Below are 24,604 nucleotides of genomic sequence, written 5' to 3'. Positions count from 1 at the left end.
CACAGTCTTATGTGGATTGAATCTCAGCCAGCTGGCCTTCATTCACACTTCAGCCTCCCTTGGACACTGAGCAGTACAATTGATTGTTCCTGCTAGGTCACTGGAGTTGGCGAGAGAAAGCTGTATCATACTGAAGATGCTGTGATCAGTGCCTCTTCACTAAACCTCCCAATAGTCTCAGGCACATGTTAAAATAGAATGGGTGACAAGTTGGAACCCTGCAGGACCTCCAGGTATGATACATACCTGATGTTCAACCATCACCAGAAGATCACCACCTCCCAGTGGTGCAAGAACTGTGTCTGTACCGTAACCAGATTAACAAGAGTCAAGGAGATGTGAGGCAACTGGGCACTGTGAGAGTTGGCTCACTGCAGGACTTCGAATAATCTTAACCTCTCAACCAAAAATGCCAGCATTGATACAGGCCAATAGTTGGCCAACTTTTTTGTGTCAAGCAATAGTTTCTTGAGTATAGGAAGCAGCCAGCCTACCCTCCTCATGGAATATTGACAAATTCTATCAATGGACCCAGTTCAGGACATGGGCTTCAAGCACAATTTGATGGCCAAAGTGTTTCCAACACTTCCTGTTTATTACTGTGAATAAACCTGGGTGAAAACTCAGCTGGAGAAAAATTGGTGTTTGTTCCTTCCAGCATGTACTCTGCTGTAGATATAGAAAGTTCTGATTTCATTGGCAAAATGAGAAGAAACTTAATTGCTGTGGAAGGTATTCTAATCAGCTGTAGGCCATTAACTAAACTGCCTACCACCAATAACACAGGATTTTTCAAACACCTTGTGTATGCAAAGGATAGTTTCTCCGTGACCATCACAGCATAAAATTTTTAAATGTTTGTTGCAGTCAATCCAATTCAAGATGGGATTTCCACCATTGGTATTGTAGCTTTCTTCCCTCTTGCTTCAGTTGTTGCAGGCCATTGGTATAACATGGTGATCTGTGAGGTCAAAACCAGCAGAGAAGATGCCTAGGGTGCATTTTATCCATAATTATTTTTAACAATTCCTGTTTGTCTTCTGACCAGTTTACAAATGTAGGACATTTGCACCTACAGAGAAGTAGTGTGTTATGGATATTCAAGAAGTCTAGAATGTAATAATGTAATTCAGCAGTGTGTTGTGTGTGTTTGGGGTGGTGCACTATGTTTGCTCCTTCCTGTTTTAGACGACTACTGTATCTGTGTGTAGACCCTTGAATATTCTTCCCCTCTAGCTTTTTTTCATTGTTTTCACACCCTCTACTGTAGAGAAGTGTTGCATCCATCCGAATTTTAGCCTACGATGTCTTGAGTGGACTGTTATCTGATATTCTTAATGCTGCTTCTTAATTGGTTGAAGAGGTTGCTGTTCTGCAAAATTCCTCCTGAAAGAGAGTTGAATTTCTTGCCTTAGTAGCACTTGTGGCTTGAGGAGTGAAGGGCTGGGAATCCAGCTTGATCTCATATGGCAATGCAGAGCACTACCACAAAACCATTAGTTGAGCGCTGAATATTTTGTCTATTGTGTAAGCTTTGAAAATGAACATTTTACGTTTTCTTAGCTTTTTCATTTGCTGGTATGCTTACACTGGTTTTGCTATTTTAGTGTATTCTAGGTGGTTTGGGTTTATCAGTTACAGAAACCGGATAAAGTAATTTTATCATCAGAAGCAATGTTTTTATCCCCACATCTTAATTTTAGTGATGGACTGAGATTTTCAAACCAGAGATGGATTAGAAAATCTGTCTAGAAAGTTTAGATTCCTCTCATTCTACGGTAGGTTCAGTTCAAGGTACCCTCTGTCTGTCAGTGTATATGGGTAGGGCCAATTTGGGAGTGTGTGTATGTGGAGGAGTTGGGCCCTTTTTACATATGGTGAGTGTCTAGTAATCAAAAGATTTTAGAATCACAGTAGAAAGTCTTAGTTGTGCATAGGGTCACTAAGGGTCAGAAAAGATCCTAAGATCTGTTCTTGGGCTGGAGACCAGAGGAGAGTTCCTGTAAACAAAACAGAGGTCTGTTTCCCAAAAATGCACACTGCAAAATACACTATTGCATTGTACTGGAAATCTTCTCCTGTACCAGAGCAGCAGATAAGCTAACTGCTACCATCAGTGGAAAAAGGAGTGATCATGCTTTTATCTGCACCATACTCTAGAGGTAGGATCTCTTCCCCCACACCTCTACTCTTCACTCTCAAGCCTGATTAGAAGCATTTGGCAGAAAGAAGTTCTGAGAGGTGGGGGCAAGGGAGTTCAAGTTACAGTGCAGAAGAGAGCCACTCTGTCCACCCCTAGAATTTTGAGGTTACAGTAGCCCTCACTGCTACTGAATCCCTGCCCCACAAGGTATATGGTGATGGATCTGCATAATGAAAGATCCAGAGATTGATTTTGAAAGATATAATTACTCTTCCAAGCTCCACTCTTTTGAGACATCAGCAAGAAATGCCACTCTCAGTAGATTTGTGAAAATCCTTCATAATAGGATTGTTCTTCTCCTTTCTTAATGCTGACATTCTAAATTTTCATTATTAGACTTCAGTGTTAATACACAGTTGAAATTAACTGCAGCAGTTGATACTTCATAGAGCTATTATTTAAGCTTGTCTGCAGATTCTGCCTAGACATCTCTGCATCAATTTACATTCAGTTGATATTTTGATGGCTAAGTTTGCAATTTAAGGATTTACAGACTTAATTTTCTTTAAAAAGTTTAAATTCTCCAGTGCAAGATGGCAGCTCCCAGAAAATAGTACTGGCTCACTAAGCCTCTGAGAGCTGGTCTAATTTAACCCCTGGAAAGAAATGCGGGTCCCATGGAGGGAAGACCACAGGAGTCTGGGCTCTGGAAATATACTCCCCCTTGCCACCCAGAACAGTAGAACTATACAGTTCTGCTCTGTCTAGGGCTCTCCATCCAGGGAGGTGGCGACAGGATTTTGTCCTGTGTCTGTATACAAACTAACAGAGATCAAACTTGCATTCTAAAGTAAAGAACCAAAAGCTAAATTGACTGCAGTTGGAACTGATTGGAAAGAACATTTGGGGCTCAAAATAACTTTATAACACAGTTGTGATGCATTTGTTTTTACTTTCCAAAACTGTTAAACAAACAGTAAGTTTTAGACTTTTCAGTTGGAGCAGGATTTAGTTTGCACTGTCTCTATGAAGAATACCTTCCCATTTACATCATTTTTTCAGATCTTTCAGCTCTAGAAACAATATGCTTGTGCTTCCACGTAGATATAGGCATCATGCTGATGTTGAAACATTAATAGAAATGTGTTCTTTAATAATTAAATATTGACAATATCTGGTTTACAATAAAGGGCAGTTAAGAGCAATAGAATTTTTTGCAAACCTTTTGATTAAAGTTTTAGAAAACCCTTGCTAAACTATTTAATAGATTTGCTAGAAAAGCTTGTGATGGAGTGCTATGTATGCTTGCCTTTGCTTTCACCTAGAATTCAGGGCCATTACTTTCTGTAACCATTTCAGTGAGCTGCCATAGTTTTCAGTCTGTACTGTCACCTGATCCAAGCATGCGCCAAAAAATCCACCGTTTCTGGCTACTGTCTGCTGAATCTGCTTTGCGAACCCTTAGTTCTTTAAGCTTTTGCTTTAGCCAAAAACAAAACAGACACCCTTTTGGAGTGTACTGGACACATGCCATCCTGCTTCCCCTAACTCCTTTAATGTTTATGTAAATCCTTAGCTTTACTAAACTTGTAAATGCTACAATGGCATCCTCATGTGGAATTGTGTGGCTCATGTGTCAAAATAAAAGGCTGCTTGTGGTGAATATATTTGTCCAAAAAATATGAATGCCTACACATTGCACTGCATTCAGTGTTTTGTATCAATTACTATTCCAATGTCATGGTGTCTGACTTTAATTGTATAAAACCGTTTTGTATTTTAATATGCAAAGGTAAGTTTGTGTATACTAAATGTTAATACACAGTGTTTTATATATTTACAAATATATAAATTATCTTGGTTCACATTATCTTACCATATTTTGAAAAAAAAATAGCCCTACATTTAAATGATACAAAAAGATCTCTTCATTCATATGCACTTGTTGACAAACATGGCTCCTGTGGGAATTCTTTTTAATCTTGTGCAATGGCAATAGGTTGACTTTTATCAATGGTATTGGGCCTGGGCCTGTTTCCCGTTGTCTGTAATGGGGAAAAAAGCTTTGACTTTAGCGGGAGTGGGATCAGGCCTATTATATTACTGTGGATTATAGTGCTTTTACTTTACATCTCACTATTCCTGACATGTTGACCAGAATCCGGGGAAAAAATAAGGGTAAAATGTTGTCTGAGCACCCCACAGCTAAAAAAATAGCTGTGAGTTTCTCGGGTGCTGGGACTGCATCCTCCTCCCATATAATATACAGTATTTTAAGGTGAAGTGAGTTGAAAAATTGCCTTGTAATCCTTTAGGAAGCTCACTCCTAAACTTCGTAATCCACATGTCCAAAATCTCCGTGGGGGAAAATGATATGTGGTTCCAATGTGGGGACCCGTCATTATTTCTGCTTTTTCTGTTTCTCTTTGTCCACTTCCTTCTCTTATGGTTTTACTCCCACCCCATCCTTGTTTGTGTCACCTTACTGGTTGCATTTGTATTGCTCTTTCTTCTCTCACCTTTTTCTTTCCCTGTTTGTTTTTTTCTCCTGACTGTTCAATACTTTCTGTTTCCACACACCCCCCCTTTTTTTTGCTCTTTTTTTGTTTGAGAGTAAGCAGCAGCAGTAGCTGCCAAAATGTAACACTTTCCATACTTAAGGTTGCAGAGGGAAATTGATCAGCATTCTAGTAGAGCCTTTTGTATCAAACTCTTTATGCACAGCTGAAAAAAGGAACATACTAGGATCATGAGATTCTAGGCGCCCCTTCCCGCCCCCCCCCCCCCCCGCCTTTTTTGCAAATGTTTCTCTTGCAAAGTCATAATATATTGGAGGACTGTTTCATCAAATGAGTCTAGCTAAATACCTGTTGCCCACTCTAACTGATCAGGAAGTATAGTGAGTAGCTAATGTAGGTGCTTTGGTTGCACTGGGCTGTTGACTTGTGTAATATATATTTATTTTACATACATACACTCAGTCAAGTAACTACAACATTAGTAAACTTAGTTATGTAATAGACATACACATTAATAATTCTATTACTTGTCTTGATTGGGTTTGGGTAGAGGGGTCCCGCCTGAGGTTTTTACTACCTCTGGCACTTGCATCACTGGGAATATCCCTCAAGCCAGAGAGAGTTAGGGATGTGTTTGTTGCTTTTTCTTTTCTAACTGTCTCCCATTTGGCTGGCATTTGTAGCACTTTCCCTAGAGTTTGAAAGAACTACCTCCAGGGGTAAACTTAACTTAAAGGACTTACCGCTACGCCGGAGTCCTGAGCAGTGGGGCAGGGCCTCAAACGGAAGGGGACAGGGCCTCAACTGGAAGAGGTGAGACGGTTAAATTCCTGGGCCGTTTAAATAGAGATTTAAAGGGTCCGGAGTTCCAGCTACGGTAGCGGCATCTGGGAGCCCTGAGCCCTTTAAATCACTGCCAGAGCTACCCACTGCGGAGGCGGCTGGGAGCCCCAGGGCTTGGGCAGCGATTTAAAGGGTCCAGGGCTCTGCTGTGGTAGCGGCGGCTGGGAGCCCCATGTCCTTTAAATCACCGCCGGAGTCCCGTACCGGCAACGCTACCCCAGGGCTTCGGCAGCAGGGCTCAGGCGGAGAGCTGGGAGCCCCAGGCCCTTTAAATCACCAGCCTGGGGAAGCGGGTACGGTCAGCACTGTACCAGCTCTTGCCGGCACACCGGACCGGACCGGCTTACTTTCACCTCTGACTACCTCTCTAGTGTTCCCAGCTTCTGACAGGTGAAAAGCATGGGACCTCATTGAGGGTTTGAGTGCAATTTCTCAGTGCGATCCAGGTTTTCTGTGTTCAAACTTGCAGTCAAAATAGCTTTTAATAATGACATAACATTCCCACTAGTGAGAGCATAAAAAGCTTACACTGATGTCGCTGAAAGTGTATAACCAGTGTATTCACTTCTATGATTGCTAAGAGAAATACACTAAGAAGAGTATGTGGGTTTTTATTAGTAAACAAAATGGAACCCGCTCATAGTAAACTTGGTGTAATGAAACTTGATATATCATTGTCAGTGAAAGTAACAAATTCCTTCAGCATGTAAATTGCAGTTCTGACTGTAGTGAATTCCTATGAAGAATGAAATTTGTGTGTGTGTGTGTATAATATATATTTATTTTACATACATACACTCACTCACTCCACTATAAGATTTCCCTGTAGTTAATTTTTTGCTGTTTAACATTTTTCTTTTCTCTGAGGAAGCTTGCAGAGTTGTTACAATGTGATGGATACAAGCGTTAAAAGTCAGGAATAATTGGAGAGCATGATGTAAGCCTCAGCAAAATACACTGTATTCCCCCCCCCCCCAGAAATATCCTTTAAAGTTTTTTTTATAGAAGAAATAATTGTTAGTTTCTATTTTAGATCTGCAGAAGTCTGATTCTAAAACAAAAGCTGAAGTGTATTTTAAAAGAAATACATTTTGCACAATAGTATTTTGGATTTAATTCACAAATTTCCAAGCAGCTGCCTTTTTAACTTTGTGCGTTTATGTTGAATCTCAGTCCAGTCATGGGCCTAATATGTGATGTATGGGTATTGCATACCATATATGCAAATATTCACCATGCTTCACTTGTAGTAAAACATTTACCTGGCCAGATCCCAGTATGGCACAGATTTTGGAACTGGTATTTTGGGCCCTAATCCTGCAGAGAGATCTGTATAGGCAAGTGCTTGTGCCTGTGCAAAGTTCCATTTACTTCAGTGGAACTCTGTAATCAGAAGGGTCCACGGAGGCAGATTCCTATGCAGCATCTGTGTATTTAGTGATTTATTAATCATATTTTGTTTATCAAAAATTTAAATGACTTTTTGTTATAGGTGCTGCAGACATAGCAATGAGGTCTTGAAAGAACAGGGAGCAATGTTGCAGAACCTCTACCAGAACTCCTATTGATCCACATGTAGAGGGTTTGCAGGATTAGAGTCTTGTTTAAAAAGTAATTGTTTTGCTATTTAAAGTAAATGAATGTTACTCAAAAGCTTTTTGGTAACACTTATTACTGCAGTTGATTATCTAATATAAGAAGTATTCAGGAAGTGTAGATGGTCTTTTTTTTTAATTCTTTGACCGTACCATATTATAAATGAATAAATTAGTAAAATTAATCTGGTTAATAACATCTGGATTCTAAATAAATAGTTTTTGAGAAATAAGAGTTTAAAACATACCCAGTTTCCTTAGCACAGAGGTACTGAAAATGCAGGTGAGATGTGGACCGCAAAGCTTTGTGTTGGCCTGTGACATACTCTTTAATATGGAGATGTGTTCAAAAGAGAGAAATCTTCTTGCAGCAAGATAAAACACAATAATTTGTTTTCACAAGCTGCAGCTCTGTATTAAAGATGAGGGTACTTATTAGGTAAAATCTACATCACTTTATGCAAATTTTGTGCAGCCCTCAGGCTCTTGGCAAGTTAGTAATGTGACCTTTGAGTGAATAAAATTTGGAACAGAGGCGACAACATTTTGGTTTCTGCTGCTGCAGGGACAGCAACAAGAAGACAGCTAATCTGACAAATCCTATTTCCACTGGTGAGAAACAAGGAAATAAATGGAACACGGCCAATGTTTTGTTATTGCTCAATAATAATAATAACATGAAGAAGAAATACTGTTTGCTAATTGGGAAAAGGACAAAATAGGTAGGGGGAAAAATTCAAGGTTGCAACTCCTATTACAACAAATTTAAGAATTTTAAAACAGCACTTAATAGATGGTTTAAAGTTTAATCACATACTACTTTCAATTGATGTGCTGCAGAATAGTGAACTGATTTATACTTTGTCTTTCAGATGAACCAGAGACACGAGATGCGTGGTGGGCGGAAATCAGACAAGAGATAAAATCCCATGCCAAGGCATTGGGTTGTCATGCTGTAGTGGGCTACAGTGAATCAACTAGCATTTGGTAAATCATGATGATTTGATTTTCTAAATGCCATAGAAAATAATCCTGTACTATCTTCTTTAAAATGGGGATAGAGAGCGCAAGACAGACGATAGTGTGTAGCATACCAGCTTTGAAGAGTTTACTAAAATATCTTTCATCTTAGGTTTCAAACTTGGGATAAACAGCTGTGTCTTCACATGTTTTTCAGAATTAATTCTGTAGCCATTGTCATAACTATTCCTTAGCATGCTACTGCTAGACTTTAAATCTACGTATTTGCTTTTGACAGTTAACATTAACTTGTCTAATTCTCAAGTTCACTAAATCTTATCTGCTAGAATGCCTGGACATTTTACTTAAATATGTTTTATAGTTATACTTTATTGTCAAGGAATGATTGATAGTTCAGAAGTAAAACACACTTTTAAGGCATGGAAGCAGGGGGTCTTTCTCTAGGCATTGCTTGTAAATTGAGCCAGATAATCTTGCCTCCTAGAGCCAGAGTACTGCTGGCTGAGTGTTCCTGTCCTGAATCTCTCTTTGGGATGTACTGACCATGATTTTTCTCCTCCAGTACCTCACAGAGAAAATAATGTGTGTAGCCTTTTGGGCCAAAATTTGAGGGATTGCATTTTTCCACTCCTGTGATACAGTAGCAGCACTTTCCTGGACAAAGACATTAATCTGGCCATAGTAGTGGCTTCATTCCACAAGTCTAACATTCCCCAAAATGGCAAAGACAGGTGGGCCTCTCAGAGATTGAGCCATAGGGAAAAGTTAGGTTCAACTGCTATGGCTCCAATAGCTTTGCTAGGCTGTCTCCATCCATCTGGAATTCAAGGGACACAGAAACAGAGTAGCCCTATTTATTTGAAAATATAACAACATACAGCCATCTCAGCTAGAAGCCAGAACTGTACTGACTTATCCCACACTTTGAAGGGTAAGAATATCTCACCTACCTTCTGTATTTAAGTGATTTATCACAACATTGGGGAGAACAATATGGAACCCTTGTATCTATTTCCAGCCTCCCTAGTCCACTGAAGGTCACATCCCACTCCAGTTCCAGAAAGTAACCTGAACAGAAATCCTGCTATCAGCCAAATACCAGGATATTCAAGTGGAATCAGTTACAGAGGATCAAGGAGAAGAGACCCACCTTCTCCCAAGGGAAATCAGAAACAGCTGATGATTGGCATCACCTTCATAATACCACAGTGGGAAAATTACCAGATACATGTGAGCTTGATGGGCTGAGAGGTCTACCTAGGTTCCTTAGACATTCAAGCACCAAGGACTCTCTTGTCTGGCTCAGTTTCAAGTGGTCTTCCTAGTCCAAGACAAATATATTAGTAATTCCACACATTGTTAAAGCAGTATCATTGGGCAGGCGAAAAGGAATAGGAGCAAAACACACGTGGAGATGGCTCAAGTGCTATTCAGTATGGCAGAACCAAACCTCTAAATAAAAGTACATTTAAAAGGGATCCTAAACGTAAGAGCTAAGTGACAAAGCTAAAAAGAAACCAAGGGAGAATAGAGTCTCAAAGTGGAGGTTTTCAATTGGATAATTATGAACCTGGGTTGACTAGAATTAAAACTTTCACCTCCTCAAAACATCAGGGTCAGAATTTTCACTTCAGTTCAATTACTAGGTCAGAGAATAAAGATAGTTGACAAGAATTTTTCAATGCTAGACTAAGTTTGAACATTTTCATTAAAAGTCGCACAGGAAAGAGCACTTTTAGCTGAGCACTTGTGCTGGGGTTTTTCTTTTTCCCCCCAACTCAAGTCAACACCACAGTTCTACTGTTAGGTATTTTTTGGTTTTTGTTTTTTTTAAAGCCTGACCCAAGCCCCAGTAATCTCAAAATATTTGTGATGTTTTGACATCCTTTTTGTAGGTTTTGAGATGTGCCTCAGTGCTTCTATAACCTGCCTATTCATCCATGTCTAATGGATGCAGCATTGCAGCATTGTTTGACAAACTCTTCTCAACGGTCTATTTGAACTATCTTTCTATGTTCTGGCTCTTAAGTTGACCTTCCAAATAGCTGTTGCCTTGGCTATGATGATCTTGGAACTAAGTATCCCCTCCACAGAGGAACTATATTGTATATTTATATGGATGAAGCTGTCCTTAGACTTTCCTGCTGATGATGCATAGATCTCAAGAAGTAATCCTACCATCCATTTGATCCCATCCTAGCCGCCGGAAGGAATAAGCAATGTTTAAGATTTTGCCCTTAAAGAACAAAACCAGATGGAAAATCAGTCTCTATTTGCAGTGACAATGGTAAGCTGCAAAAGGAAGAAGGCATCCAAAGAGCACCTTCACAAGATGGGTAACAGGATGCAAGCATTGCTGCAGTATATAAGATGAGCAGACATGGACAATCTGAAAGCATCATGGTAGTTTCCACCAGGTCCGTGGCCCCATTGTATGCTAAGGGGACTAGTGTGCTGGCTGAAGAAACAAACGTCTTTAACTTTCACAAGCTTTCCTTTTCTTCAAATTCAGCCTTTGGGAGTAAAATTCTCCATGCTGTGGTAAAGTAGGGCTTGTAGTGAAAATGGAAATCTGTTCATCTTGATTAGTCTTCTGATAAATAATATGAGTAGTTCAGTTCCATTATATTTTCTTTGTTAATACTTAACATAATTCATAATAAAATGTATGAATAAATACATATTATTCATAAATTTATAAATTCATAAAATTCATAAATTCATAAATCAGTTAATAGTATATTTTACACTTCGTTGGTAGGACTTTGAGTTGATAATACTTGTTCACTAATGGTGGAAGAATTAGATAGGGGTCCTCTGCTGATTTTCATTTCAACCTGTTTCCATGCCTTAAACAGGAAGGACTTGAGTATTTACAGTATTGGCCTGCCAGACATGCTGTATCTGTGTTGGAGGGGTGGGGGTTAAGAGGAAGAATTACAGGTAAATAAAATAAATTAGGAAGAATTACAGGTAAATAAGACAAATTTCTCATTCTAAGAAAGGACAAAGGGTATCTCTTTGTTTTTCAGCATAATGGGTTTGATTTAGTGTTTACCCATAGAGGCTTGGTTCACTGTCTAACATGTGTAAAATTGTAGACACATTAACTGTTGTGTGGTCTTTAACTGTTTAACTTTTAAACCAAGAATAGAGTATATCACTTAGATTAACACTGTTCTTACTTTAAAATTTTACTTTTTTTTTTTTTTTTTTTTTGCTGTCTTTTATCCCGAGTTACCAAGAAGCAACTTGTCAGTATTGCTTTGTAACTTCATTTTGACAATGAATGATATCAGGTGATGGGGGTTCTCAGCTCCCACCCTTAACTTTGGTAAACAGCTACACCTTGTCTGCAACATTCCCAGGCACTCTAATCTGTAGAATCCAAAAACTTTCTTAAATCTATATTTCCTGGGTAATCTAGTGGGCTGAGAACAGAAGTGGGAACCAGGAATTCCTGTTTTCAAATTCCACCTCCTACGTTGATTCTCTTTGTAGCTTTGGGCATGTCTCTAATCTATCTGCATCCATTTCTCTCTATTTAAAATGGGTGTAATACATCAAAAGACTATTTGTGTGGATTAATTGGTTAATTTGCTAGGTATTGTTATTACTGGTACCATGATTCCACTAAGGTTAACAGTTATATTTAATTCACTGTGGCTTTTGAACAAGCTTTTTAAATGTATGGCTTTTAAAAAAAGATATTTAACACCAGATCAGGAATTCACTTCTTTGTAATTCTTTTCTTTTTATAGTGAAGAGGTCTGTATTTTGTCCGCGTCTGGCACAGCAGCTGTACTGAACCCTAGGTTTCTCCAGGATGGCACCATGGAAGGCTGTTTGGAACAAAGGTTGTCATGGCAGCCTGGCTTCTTTTCCATAGGGTCAGAGAAGGGAGAGGTTGATTTTTTTCCTCAGAACCAAGATAGTTCTTCTCTATTAGGGTAGGTTACAGTGTTACAGTGCAGGATGCGGGACCAACCACTTTACTGATTTTCACTAACAACAACAACAGAAGTAATGGAACTCTGCACCAAATTAGATTTTCTGTTTTTATTTCTAACAGTCTGAATAAGGTAACATGTTTGACTACTAACCACAGAATTATAACTCAGTCTTTTCCTTTGCCACTCTTCACGTATCTTTCTTACCTTTGTAGCACACTACAAAAAAGTGACAGTCATATGATAATTTGTATAAGCCAAATCTTGATTTGGCTGTAGTATGTGGACCATTGTCTTTGTTGTGTTCAATGACTGTATAGAAAATAAAATAGCTTTGAGTGTAAAACAGAAGTGAGTAAGACAAGCATTTAAAAATGCGTGTTTAAACTGAAGATTATAAACAAAATCATAAAGGTTGATGGAAAAGAAAATGAATTGGCTAACTAACACAAATTTTTGGCTGTCAGCTTTGTGTTTTTTGGGGGGGCTTGCAAAATAATTATTTTGCAGGCAGTCAAGATGTGCAAACTGTTGCATGTCAGTAGGACTTTTTCGGTATCTTCACTGCAATAATAATCATATATCCTTAGGGATTAGTCAGTCCAAAAGATACAGTGCATCATGGCAAAATGATACAATTTTATCTCAATATTTAGCTTTTTCTTTTTTCATTTCATTCGGAAGAGACTGAGTATTACTTTTCCCTGCAAATACTACTTGTTGATCAGTTCTTTGAAACTGCAGTTTTGACCCCTTTAAACAAACAAAAAAAACCCCCTTCCTTTGCTTTTTTTCTGTCCCAACAGAACTTTTAATACACTTGTTCAACCTCTCCTTCCCCTGCTGACATCGAAAGAAATGTCAAGTTTTTAATGTTAAAACAAAATAAAAATTCAGTTTTTGATGATATATTTTATAAGCTTGTTGAATGTGTTGTTTAAAGGGAGAATCACATTTATTTTCAATAATAAAAGCTGACTGACATTAAAGCAACCAAATGTGAAATATGTACAGAAAGTCTGTCTCATTTTCAAAAATGACTTGGGCTCCTTAGTGCCCAAATCTCTCTTAAAGTCAATGGCACTTACGTTCCTAAGTCACTTAAATTATTTTGAAAATTTTACTCAGAGTTCTTTGAGAAGAAAAATTACTGTGCAGGACAAAATTTTACAATGAGGCTCTTACATAGTATGTTACAAAATCATAATTTGTTCAGACTATATTGTTTATAGTCTTCCATGTGTTTTTGCAACAATTCTGCCTAGATATTTTGTTTCAGTTAAGTGAATAGTGAGTTTTTCTTAATGTTGTAGCTTGGGAAGTTCTGTATGGGTCTTTCTTTTTAATGACTACCTGTATTATACTGTTCTCCAGTAGGATGACTGGCACATTTAATTTCTGCTGCTTAATTTTGTATACGTTATTCAAACATAGTCCATGTAAGAGATTTGGTACGTATTTACCCAGCAGAGTCTTTTATAAAGGTGTGATATACTAGATTACACGCAGCTAGCAAGAATTAGATCTTAAAGCTATTGCAATAATATCTTAGGCTAATATAACCACTGGCCATTTTATGCTGTTGGTTTTTGATCCCTGGATAACTGTTAGCTGCACAGATACTATATGTATCGTTTCAGAGAATAGCATGTGACCTAATTCTGCTGTTACATTGATGCAATCCTATTAACCTGTTGCACAGATGTAGTAGAACAGAATTTGACTCCATATGTGTGGCTTATGTAGTTGTATGGTATAGGCCAGTTTTATACTACATGAACATAGTATTTCTTGTTAAGATAGTGCACAGATGTTTTAAATATACTTTTCCAAAATGTACTTTTAGGATAGAAGAAACTTCACCTCCAGGTTGTGGATTTTGCCACATACCATATGATGAACTGAACATGCCATTCCCTGCTCATCTCACATACTGTTACAACTGCAGAAAGCAAAAGGTTCCTGATGTTCTTTTCACAACAATAGATCTGCCTGCAGAGGCGATGGTTATTGGGAAAGGATGTCTTATTCAAGCCAGGTATCTGTGAAAATATTTATTTTCTTACTACTGTGCTGGAGAACATTAGAAATTTTCCTCTTATTGTAGTTCAACAAAAGAGCAAATTTTATATTTTATGTTCAGTTATGTGTAGTAACTGGCAGCTAAATGAGAACTTGTTTTTTTCCTGTTGTGCTGTCATTAACTTTAGTTTTGTGCTTTTTACTTACACTAGTGTATAGGACAGGGGTGCTGGAACAATTTGTATAGTGGGGATACTGAGAGCTGTTGAACCAAACTGTAAATCCTATGTATGATAGAAACCACTTCAAGCCAGGGGATGTTGCTACAGCCCCAGTACCCCTAGTTCCAACAGCTATGCTGTAATACCTACTAAAATTATTGTATTCAGCCCACATGGCTATGGAGAGCAAATACTTGCAAGTGCAGAATTAAGGTTGCACATGCTTCATATGCTCAGGTTAAAATAATTCAAAATAGTGACCCAGTGGAGTGGGTCACATGACTGGTTCTATGGTGGTTTGGTCAGAATGGAGGTCCCATAATCATACTAAGATGTAAAACAAAATTCTCCTTTGAAATGATGACTGAGGTGAAACATAGCAACAGAAAAGACATTTTTGCTACAGCGTTTTTCATTTAGCCCCATTATATTGGAGAATGCAAGATCATACCATGATTATTTCTTGTCAGAGGTTCCTAAAAGTATTACTAATTATCTTGGGTGGTTCTTTGCAAATAGGTTATGATATTGTACTAAAAGATGTAACTAAAACTTAAGATTCCACGTGTTCTTAATATTGGTAAAAACTTTCGCAGGCGGATGTACTAAACTACTTTCCAGAAATGTAGCAGTGTTGTTTAGACAATCGCATATGCAGTAATAGCGCAGTACAAATTATGTGAGAGAAGGGCAGATTCAATGTCCCTAGATTTATATTAATTTTGTTATGATATTGTAATTTCCTATTCAGTTATACAGTACTTAATTTTCATTGTTTTGCCATTCTAACTACTGAATATACCGTACATACACCAATGCAGATTCCTTGACATATTCGGTTAGCTTCAGCCATAATAAATCAAATAGGGGCACCACTGGAAAGTTACTGAGTTGGTGTGAGGATGATCCAGGAGGAACTCCTATAGTCCTGTTACTCCAGGTAATTGTTGCTGTAAAGTGAGGTTAGCTTATTTATGTGATAATTTGATAATGTTGTGCCTTCCTCCTAGTGTGCTTCTGTCAGTAGAAGTAGAGGATGTGACGAAAGAACAGGAATGAGAGTCATGACATGGGTGGCTCTTCCCTTAACTTGTGTGATCTTGAAGAAGTCACTTACCTTGTCTGTGCCTCAGTTTCCTCAACTGAAATACAAAAATACATTACTATCTCTGATTTTCTGTAAAGTTTAATTCATTAGGGTATATGAATTTCATAATGTCAGATGGAAGATGCTTCTTTTGAGGCGAATGTTTGCCTAAGTGTTGCAAGTCTCAGAACCATATAGAAATAATGACCACATATATCTTATTTTACATCTCTGAGCATTTGGTGTACGACTACGTAAGGCTCTGTGATTCCAACTACCTTCAGTTCCTTTTCTGCTGCCACAGACAGGTTTTAGAACTACTGTTCAGTTTAGACTGCTGTGTAAGACTGATATCGTTTGCCTTTTTTCTTTCTCTTTAGGTTTTTAGTGTGTGAGGGGGAAGATGGAGGTGTTTGAGAGAGACACACTAGCTAGTAGTAATTTAGATTAGTGCTATTACATGCTTCCAAGCAGATTCCTGTCTACTTCTGTTGAGTTCAAAGCTAATCATCTTTATGACAGACTAGAAGGAATTCTGATTTAAGTTCAAATTCAACATTTTGCATCATGTGGTGGTAATATATCTATTTTATCTAAGTTTTTATATGGCTGCCCATCACTGTTGTATCTGAGCACCTTCTACATAAAATCAATTGCAATAACAAAAGTCCATGGTGGACTTCATGGAGTGAGAATTGTATTATAATTGTATCACTTGTGGTGGAAAGGCTTTCTTAAAGGGGAAGTCTTTGAAACTTTTTCCTAAAGATGGTCAGACTCTGGGTTTTTCTGATCTCCGAGCTGGATCCGCTCAGTAGAGAATACTTTGTCCTCAGCTCTCACATGCTTCGTCCTTGGCTTTGGGATCCGTGTTGTCCCAGAAAAGCAGAGCTGTTGTGGTGGTTCATAGATTGAAATTCAGTCTTTGATGTAGCTGGGACTTGGTCTAGTAATTGTTTTGAAAATAAGGAATAAGGCCTTAAACTGACATCGGAAGCTAACTGGAAGCCAACGGAGGGACTTGAGCACAAGCTTGAAGAGGTCATAGTGGCCTGAACCATGGGTAAGATGGGCAGGTGCATTCTGTACCAGCTGGAGCCTGTACATTGCCTTCACATTCAGCTTTAGATATAGTGAATTGTAGTAATCCAGCCTGGAAGTGAAAAATGCATGGATTACTGTGGTCAGGCCCTCCTTCAGGAGGAAGGGGTGAAGCTTCCTGGCAAATTGGAAGTGAAAGCTGGCATTTTTGGAAACTGATACTACTTGGTCATGCAAGCATTTCAAGGAGTGAAAGGGGACCCTGAGTATTTATGCTACATTGAGAAACGTAGACTAGACATCTTCAGTGGAAGCTGGAGACAGTGTTTGGACCAGCTTTTGGAAGCATTTCCCCTTTCCGACCAGCGGCGCTTCAGTTTCTCCTGGATTCAGCTTGAACCAGCTGCTTTTCATCCAAGAATTGATTTCTTACACACTTGCTGACAACTTTTTAGTAATGGTGGTAGAATCAATTGAGAATGAGATACGTAGTTCAGTGTCATCAGCGTATTGTTGGCAACTCTAAGCCTGATGATGGCATCTCACTGTCTCTTCTAGTGGTCTCATGTAGATATTGAAGAGAAGAGGAGATAGTATGGATCCTTGTGGGCTCAATTGGAGCAAGTGTAGTGCTGGACCATCTACTTCTGCTATGTTATGTAGACATGCTAGTAGTACTTTGTGGTCCACTGAATGAAAGGCAGAGAGATCCAACAGTATGGGCATGTAGGTCTTAGCTGTGTCCATGGCTATGAGATCATCTTTTAGTGACAGTAGAGCAGATTCTGTTCTGTACCATGGTCTGAACCCTCCTCAGGGGAGCATCCAAGATGTTGACACATATGAGATGTGGTTTAAGCTTGGTGGTTACTACTTTCTCAATTATTTTGACCAGGAATAGGAAGGTGGAGAGATCTTTAGGGTTTAGTGTTGGCTTCATGAGGACTGTGTGAACTATTGCATTTTTCAAGAAATTTAAGTGTGCTTTTCTGAAGGAGGCATTGATAATTTCCATCAGTAGTGAGCATAGTTGTGCTGGCATGGATTCATTTCACAGGTTGTGACTCTAATATTATTCCAGGGCTTCTTGAGCTGTAGCATGTGTGATGGAGCCAAATTCAGCCAGGGATAGTGGGGCAGATAATAGTCTGGTCAGAGGGGTGGGATTTCCTTTCCTATTTCTTTCTAAACATAAGTATACAAGTACATCAGGGACTTCCAATGCCTTGGAGAAGAACACTTTCTGAAGGGGTGCTCAGTTTTCCCTTTTATTAACCCTTTCAAGTTTACCTTGAATAGATGTAAACTCTCACTAATTAACAAGTCTTGTAAGTTCTGCTGATGGACACTGAAATTTTCCATACCTTGAAACTGAAGCAGCCACAAAATACCTGTTAGGAGAAAAACTAAAGGGCATGAAATTTCAGGTGGGACAGGCTTATGAGGAGTATGTGGTTCTCTTCTGCTCCACCTTTAAGAAACATCTTGAATCTAAGCACAGTCATCAAGCTAGTAGGATGGAGCTGATTGTACCATAAAAGGTAGAGGAATCTGTCAGTTTGAGTGGAAATTCTAATGATTGATAGCATGTTTGTCTCTGCTGCAGCAGCTTCCTTCTGTGAGCTACTTGAGTCTGACTACATTCTTTTGAGAGAATTTGGATGTTTTGGCCTAAGCAGACCATAATAATAATTTATTGATACTACAGTAGTCCTTAGATATTTCAAGCCAGGTTGGGGACCCATTGTACTGGTTGCAAAAAAGAAAAGGAGTACTTGTGGCACCTTAGAGACTAACATTTATTTGAGCATAAGCTTTTGTGAACTACAGCTCACTTCATCGGATGCATGCAGTGGAAAATACAGTAGGAGGATTTTATATACACAGAGAACATGAAACAATGGGTGTTACCATACACACTGTAACAAGAGTGATCAGGTAAGGTGAGCTATTACCAGCAGGAGAGGGGGAAAAAAACCTTTTGTAGTGATAATCAAGGTGGGCCATTTCCAGCAGTTGACAAGAACGTGTGAGGAACAGTAGTGGGGAAAAATAAACATGGGGAAATAGATTTACTTTGTGTAATGACACATCCACTCCCAGTCTTTAGTAAAGCCTAATTTAATGGTGTCCAGTTTGCAAATTAATTCCAGTTCAGCAGTCTCTCGTTAGAGTCTGCTTTTGAAGTTTTTTTGTTGTAATATTGCCACTTTTAGGTCTGTAAATCGAGTGACCAGAGAGACTGAAGTGTTCTCTGACTGCTATATAGACACACATAATAAGTGGCAGTCACTGCCCTAAAGAGTTTACAATCTAAACAGACAAAGCAGGCAATCTCTTTTGATTCTTCATGCCTTCATTTCAGAAGTCAGATCTAAGGGTTGGAAGGCTTTGCCTCAGTTTCATGTGACGTATTCTGTATAGGTTCTTATATTACCTTCATCACCATAATGTTGAGTGCCTTCCAGTAGTGCATTGGACAACAGGATCTTTAGGTTCTTCTTAGTGGACCTCTGATTCCTGGGTATGCAGACTTAGGTATGAAATGATCCTTTTCTCACTCACCTAAGACTTAGGATGTTTGTTCCCTAGATCACCCTAAATATGCGGTCTTTCACTTTGGACTCCTCTCTCTGGTGGCAGTTCTGTTATGATGCCGCTGCAGTCTTACCCCTCTCAGCCTTTATGTAGTTTGGCCTATGTGGCATCAGCCATCATAAGTGTCTTCCTCTGAGATGTTTTTTCAATATATACTGCATCTGTAAGGGGAGACCATCACCTCCTAAACCTACTTCCCTTCTACTGATTATCCCTCAAGAGATTTGGTCAGATCCTGATAAAAGAAGAAGAATTTGAAAATATCAAAAGCTTCAAGGTAGCACAGAAGCCAGTCCTTTTCTGCTTTGTCAGTGGAATGTCATTGCAACCTTTTGATGACTGTAGCTAGTTCTGGAAGTTCTGGTTTTTCAAGTGATGATCCCTGTTGTATTCCATTGAGGGTTATACGTATGTGCCATGTATCCGGAGCCAGATATTTTGAAAGTGGTAATGTCTGTTGGTCTGAGTACATGCCCATGCTCCGCCTCATGGTTTCGTCCAAGGTGATAATGAGCAGGGTGGACCGTCTGTGCCCTTAGCTCCTTTTCACCACTGCATGGTCTGAGTCAAAGCCTCTTCTGTTCTCTCCTCTCTTGTGATGCACTTCTACAAACTGAGAAAAAATAATTTTATTCCTGTACATAGTTATTATTTTTGTAGTAGCTTTTAGTGTAGTAGTAGTAGTTTTAGGATTGTAAGGACTGTGGGATGCCATTTCATCAGTTGCCCACCTGCCCCCAGTACCAATGCATGGGTACTGGATTATGCACTTCGTGTCCTCTCTCAATCTCGGTCAACAATGAGCACTAACGCTGCCTTTACTGCTTGGGGGAAGCCCACATTTCATCTTGGTCCAGTATTTGCCTCTCTTTCCCAGCCCGTAACTGGGAAGGCCAGGCTCTCCACCTCAAGAAGCACCTCATGGAGGTTGCCATGAGGCCACTGTCAGATCCAGGTGGGGGGAACCCCCCCGTACGTCAGCCTGAGCAATCTAAAAATGCACTTCCTGCTGCATCTCCCAGTTCAGTTCTGCTGGTACCAGTGCTGTGGACCACTTGTCAGGTCCTAGCCGTGAGACAAGGAAGCATGTACATAAATATGGCAGTAATTCTTCCTCCAGGTCCGAAAAGAATACTGCTTTAAGAGTTCCCATCATGGAGAAGCAACGCATTCCAAGGCACACAAACACGATAAAAAGCTGCACAGAATGTCGTTTCCATCCACTGAGCCACGTACTCCTTCCAGGTTGGTACTGCTGAAGTCAAGGGAATCTTTGGTTCCAAGACAGTCCCGAGCTCCTGTTCCAGCTGAGGAACTCCTACTGCTCACACTGGGGAAACTCGAATCAGCCCCCGAGCCTCATGAACTATTTGCGCTGGCTGAGGTGAGATCTCCATGTGTTCAAATGCCGTAGCGTCTTTGGAGGGTGCGCTCCCGAACCTTAGACTTGCCTCCTTCGGGCTGTGTTCCTGCCCACTCCTCTGAGGCTCCTGTGGTTTTGCTGGCACAGCCATTCGAACTGAGCTCTGATTTCTCAGGGTGGGAGAACTCAGACAGGGCTCAGGGTCTGCCCCTCCCGTACTGCCGATGTGAATACCGCACAGCCCTACCAACTCAGTGGCAGTACTCTCTCTTTGCCCAGCACTGGGGTCACTAGTACTATGCTCCAAAGCATCCACTGGGATAGCTGTACTGGGGGGTTGTGGCTGCAGTATCCACGTTCCCGCTTGTGAGGAGTCTCCACTCTTGCCCCTTCAACCATCCTTGATTGAGAAGGCATTCCAAACAACTTTTGGAGTATGCACCTCTTAGTCCGACTTAGATGCTTCCGCCAGAACTGGAGCACTTCCTCTCATTATCCCTGGACACAGCGGTTCTTCAATTTCCTCCTCACTCCCAGATGACTACCGTCAATTCCAAGAACTGTTATGTAGGGTGGTTGATTCCCTCCATATTCCACTGGAGGAAGTGCAAGACAAGCTGCACCAATTGCTTGAGATGTTACTGCCTCGGCACCAGCCAGAGTGGCCCTACCAATCAATTATGCCATTCTTCAAACAGCCCGGACTGTCTGGCACACTCCAGCTACCTGCACACCCACCCAAAGAGGCAGAGAAAAGGAAGTATGTGCCTCCAGTGGGGTCTGATTTTCTCTTCGCTCACCTCCCCCCCCCACCCAATTCTCTCGTCATTCAGGCAGCAGTGGAGTGGGCCCATCAGCAACACTCACGTTCCACCCCAGTGGATAAAGAGGGCAAACACCTGGACCTTGGGGGTCACAAGGTTTTCTTCTCTGCCAGTTTTGCATTTCAAATTACCTGGCTCTATTTGCAAACTACATCTTCCTCACCGATAGCAAATTGGCATACTTCACAGACAAACTTCCCCAGCTATCTTGGATGAGGGAACCTGGTTGCGAGGACAACACTGCAGGCTGCGGTGGACGCATCGGACGCTTCTTTGGGTATGATGGCTACAGGGATCATCTTGCAAAGGGAATTATGGCTGCATTCATCAGGTTTCCCGAGGGAAGTACAGACCATCATAGAGGACCTTCCTTTCGATGAGTCTTATCTCTTCAGCCAGAAGGCTCCCTTCATTCCCTCAAGGATTCCAGAGCCACTGTGCGATCACTAAGTTTCTACACACTGGCACCCAAGTGCAAGTTCTACCTGGCTCCAAAGCAGCAATTTAGAGTTCCCCAATTCTTCCTCTAGTGGCCCTATGAGCTTCCTTGCAAACAGCAGAAGACCCAGCGACCCCACCCCTCAGGTTCATCAGCACAACCTTCTGCATCTCATACCCAGTCTTCCCAGAAGCAGTATTTGAGTGCAATTAGAGAGCTGCCAACCACTCTGCCTCATGCCTTGCACCCGACTCACTCCCTTCAGGGAGCACCTATCACTCTTTTTACCACCTTGAAGTGTGATAACGGACAAGTGGATCCTGGATGTCGTTCGATATGGCTATATGATGGAGTTCAAAACGCAACCTCATCCTCATCCCTTGCCCGGGCCTTGCTTCAGGGACCACTCTCATGACCATATCTTCACCCTAGAGGTAGACTCCCTGCTGCAAAGGGGAGTGATAGAACCTGTCCTCATAATGCCACCACCATTTATTATATCAACAGAAAATGGGGCACAAGGTTTCCTGTGCTTTGTGCAGAAGCAGTTCACCTTTGGGACTGGCTTTACCCACAAGATCCTGTTAGCAGCAGCATACCTTCCTGGGACTCAGAATGTAATTGTGGACTCTCTCAGCAGAAAGTTCATGACTGACCATGAATGGGAGCTCCGCGACACTGGTCACTAGCATTTTCGACTGCTGGAAGACTCCAGCCAGGTACCTCTTTGCCTCCTATGTCAATAGCAGATGCACCCTGTGCTGCTCTGGGGGACTTGGTGCCCTTTCCCAGGGTGACACACTAATCCTTTGCTGGTCAGATAGCTCAATTACACCTTTCCTCCCTGCCACAAGTCCTACACAAGATCAGATGGAAGAGAGCAACGGTCATTCTGATTGCCCCATTCTGGCCTTACCAGTTCTGGTTTCCCCTGGTTCTCAGCATGTCAGCGTGCTCCCCACTTCCACTGCCACTTTTCCTGGAACTCCTCATGCAACAAGGTGGATGTATTGGGCATCCTGATTCCCAAACTCTTCACCTCAGAGCCTGTTTTTTGGATGAGCACCTTCATTAAAGTGGGAATGTTCATCTGCAGTACAAGGCATCCTCTCAAATAATGGAAAGGAGTCCACAAGGCGATCCTATAGGGCCAAATGGAAGTATTTCACCTCATGGGCCCAGCGGAAGGGTCTTGCCCCTGAGGATGTGGACATTCCTCTTCTTTTGGACTATATCCTCTCCCTAAAGACATCTGGCCTTGCTCTCAACTCCATCGGGGTGCACATGGCTGCTGTCAGTACCTTCCGCCCCCCTGGTTGAAGGACATTCCTTTACTCACCCCTTGACTACCAGGTTTTGGAAAGGCCTTCCTATGAAGGGCCTCCTGTTCAGCCCATCGCTCCCCAATGGGACCTCAACCTTGTCCTCACAATGTTAACAAAATCACCCTTTGAGCCTCATGCGCTCTCTCTCTCCTCTCCATGAAGATTGCCTTTCTAGTAGCTATTACTTCTGCGAGACAGTCAGTCCTCCTCACCCTTTATCACCTCAGATGAAACCATGAGGTGGAGCCAGGGTGCATACATGGACTAACGGAAACTACCTCTTTTAAAATCTCTAGCTCTGGATGCATGGCACATGCATATAATCCTCTGTGGAACACAGATAGGGACCACACATCTTGAAGAACTTCCAGTTATAGGTAAGTAATTTCTTCACTGACAGAGCCCTGCATACTGAATTGTCCATAGTGAGGAAGAAATCAAAGAAACTCTTTGATATGTTGGAAGTCCGCAAGAAGGAGAAGACTGTTCTCATCAATTTGAAAGGACATTCAGAGGTAGTAAAGAATGCTGGGTGTCACCTTCTTCAATATTTGCTGCGACAAAGTGAGCCTGAATACCTGTATCAAGTGCGACTGTACAGTTAGTGGGAATTATAATATTTCTTTTACCGCTCTGGATTAGCATCTCTGGTTACCTCAGCAATGTTAATTATGATTTCAAAGCTCAACAAAGAAGTGTCTCAGAATTGGTTGCTTTTCAGATTCAGAACCAACTTCCAGTATAAAATATTTGTATAATGTAGTCAAACTTCATCTCAGTGTATTTTGGAATTACCATGTTAGCACTTCTCCAGTTATGTAGTTATATTAGGTGTTAGTACAATATTTTTAAAGTGGAGTTATAACTGTGTTGGTCCCAGGATATGAGGGAGACAACATGGGTGAGGTAATATCTTTTACTGGACTAACTTCTATTGTGAAAAAGACAAGCATTTGAGCTATGCAGAGCTCTTCTTCAGCTCTGAAGAAAGAAACTTGTCTCTTTCACCAGCGGAAGTTGGTCCTATAAAAGATATTGCTTCACTGACCTTACCTCTCCAATAATTGTAAAGGTATAATGAAGTGGTTTTCTGTGATCCACAGAACCCTCAGGTTCTTCGGACTATGTCTAAGGGATCTGGGAAAGGTTGTCCTTACCATAGAACAGTGGTTTAAGCCCCTGGTCTGTGAACCCCAGGGCGGTCCACAGACTGTTTAAGATTTCCAAAGGGGTCCACACTGCCATTTGAAATTTTTTAGGAGTCTGCAAATGAAAAAAGCGTTGAAAAACACTGGCATAGTGGGTGAAGCATATTCCTTGCCTTCTGAGTACATTTTTATGTATATTTTGCTTACTAGAAGTAAACATGATTTCATTAAAAGAATTGACAAAAGCCATGCTTTCCAGTTTTTATAATTTGTTTTAATAAGGGATATTTCTTAATATTTTTTAAAGTGCATGCTTTATAAGTTACTTTTGTTCAAGGTTTCCATTTTTTAGTTTAAAAAGGTATTTTCCTATTAAAATATGACTGAAATTAAGGGTAAAGATGTACAGCAAATATTTGTTAAAAGCCAAAAAAGGTCAATTTGATGATGTGCTGACTGACGGTTAAGAATATGGAATTTTTTTTTTAAAGAATTAATTCCAGAA

General features: G+C 40.5%; 1 protein-coding gene across 5 annotated transcripts in view; it reads left to right on the top strand.

The window, feature by feature from the left end:
- The window catches only part of C2CD5 (C2 calcium dependent domain containing 5), a 143,066-nt gene that overhangs the window by 75,120 nt on the left and 43,342 nt on the right, over positions 1-24,604 (top strand). For 3 of the 5 annotated variants that reach the window (XM_084620517.1, XM_084620514.1, XM_084620516.1), the window contains exons 10-12: positions 7,973-8,087; positions 11,843-11,938; positions 13,878-14,069. In XM_084620517.1, coding sequence (XP_084476643.1) covers positions 7,973-8,087; positions 11,843-11,938; positions 13,878-14,069 — 403 coding nt within the window. Of the gene's footprint in view, positions 1-7,972; positions 8,088-11,842; positions 12,032-13,877; positions 14,070-24,604 lie in introns of all 5 variants that reach the window. The other 2 variants (XM_084620513.1, XM_084620515.1) reach the window with 1 other exon arrangement.

This window comes from Lepidochelys olivacea, assembly GCF_965140295.1.
Source record: "Lepidochelys olivacea isolate rLepOli2 genome assembly, chromosome: 1".
In the NCBI taxonomy this organism is placed as follows: domain Eukaryota; kingdom Metazoa; phylum Chordata; order Testudines; family Cheloniidae; genus Lepidochelys; species Lepidochelys olivacea.
The sequence above is the reverse complement of the archived record's forward strand: the minus strand, read 5'-3'. Positions and strand labels throughout refer to the sequence as shown.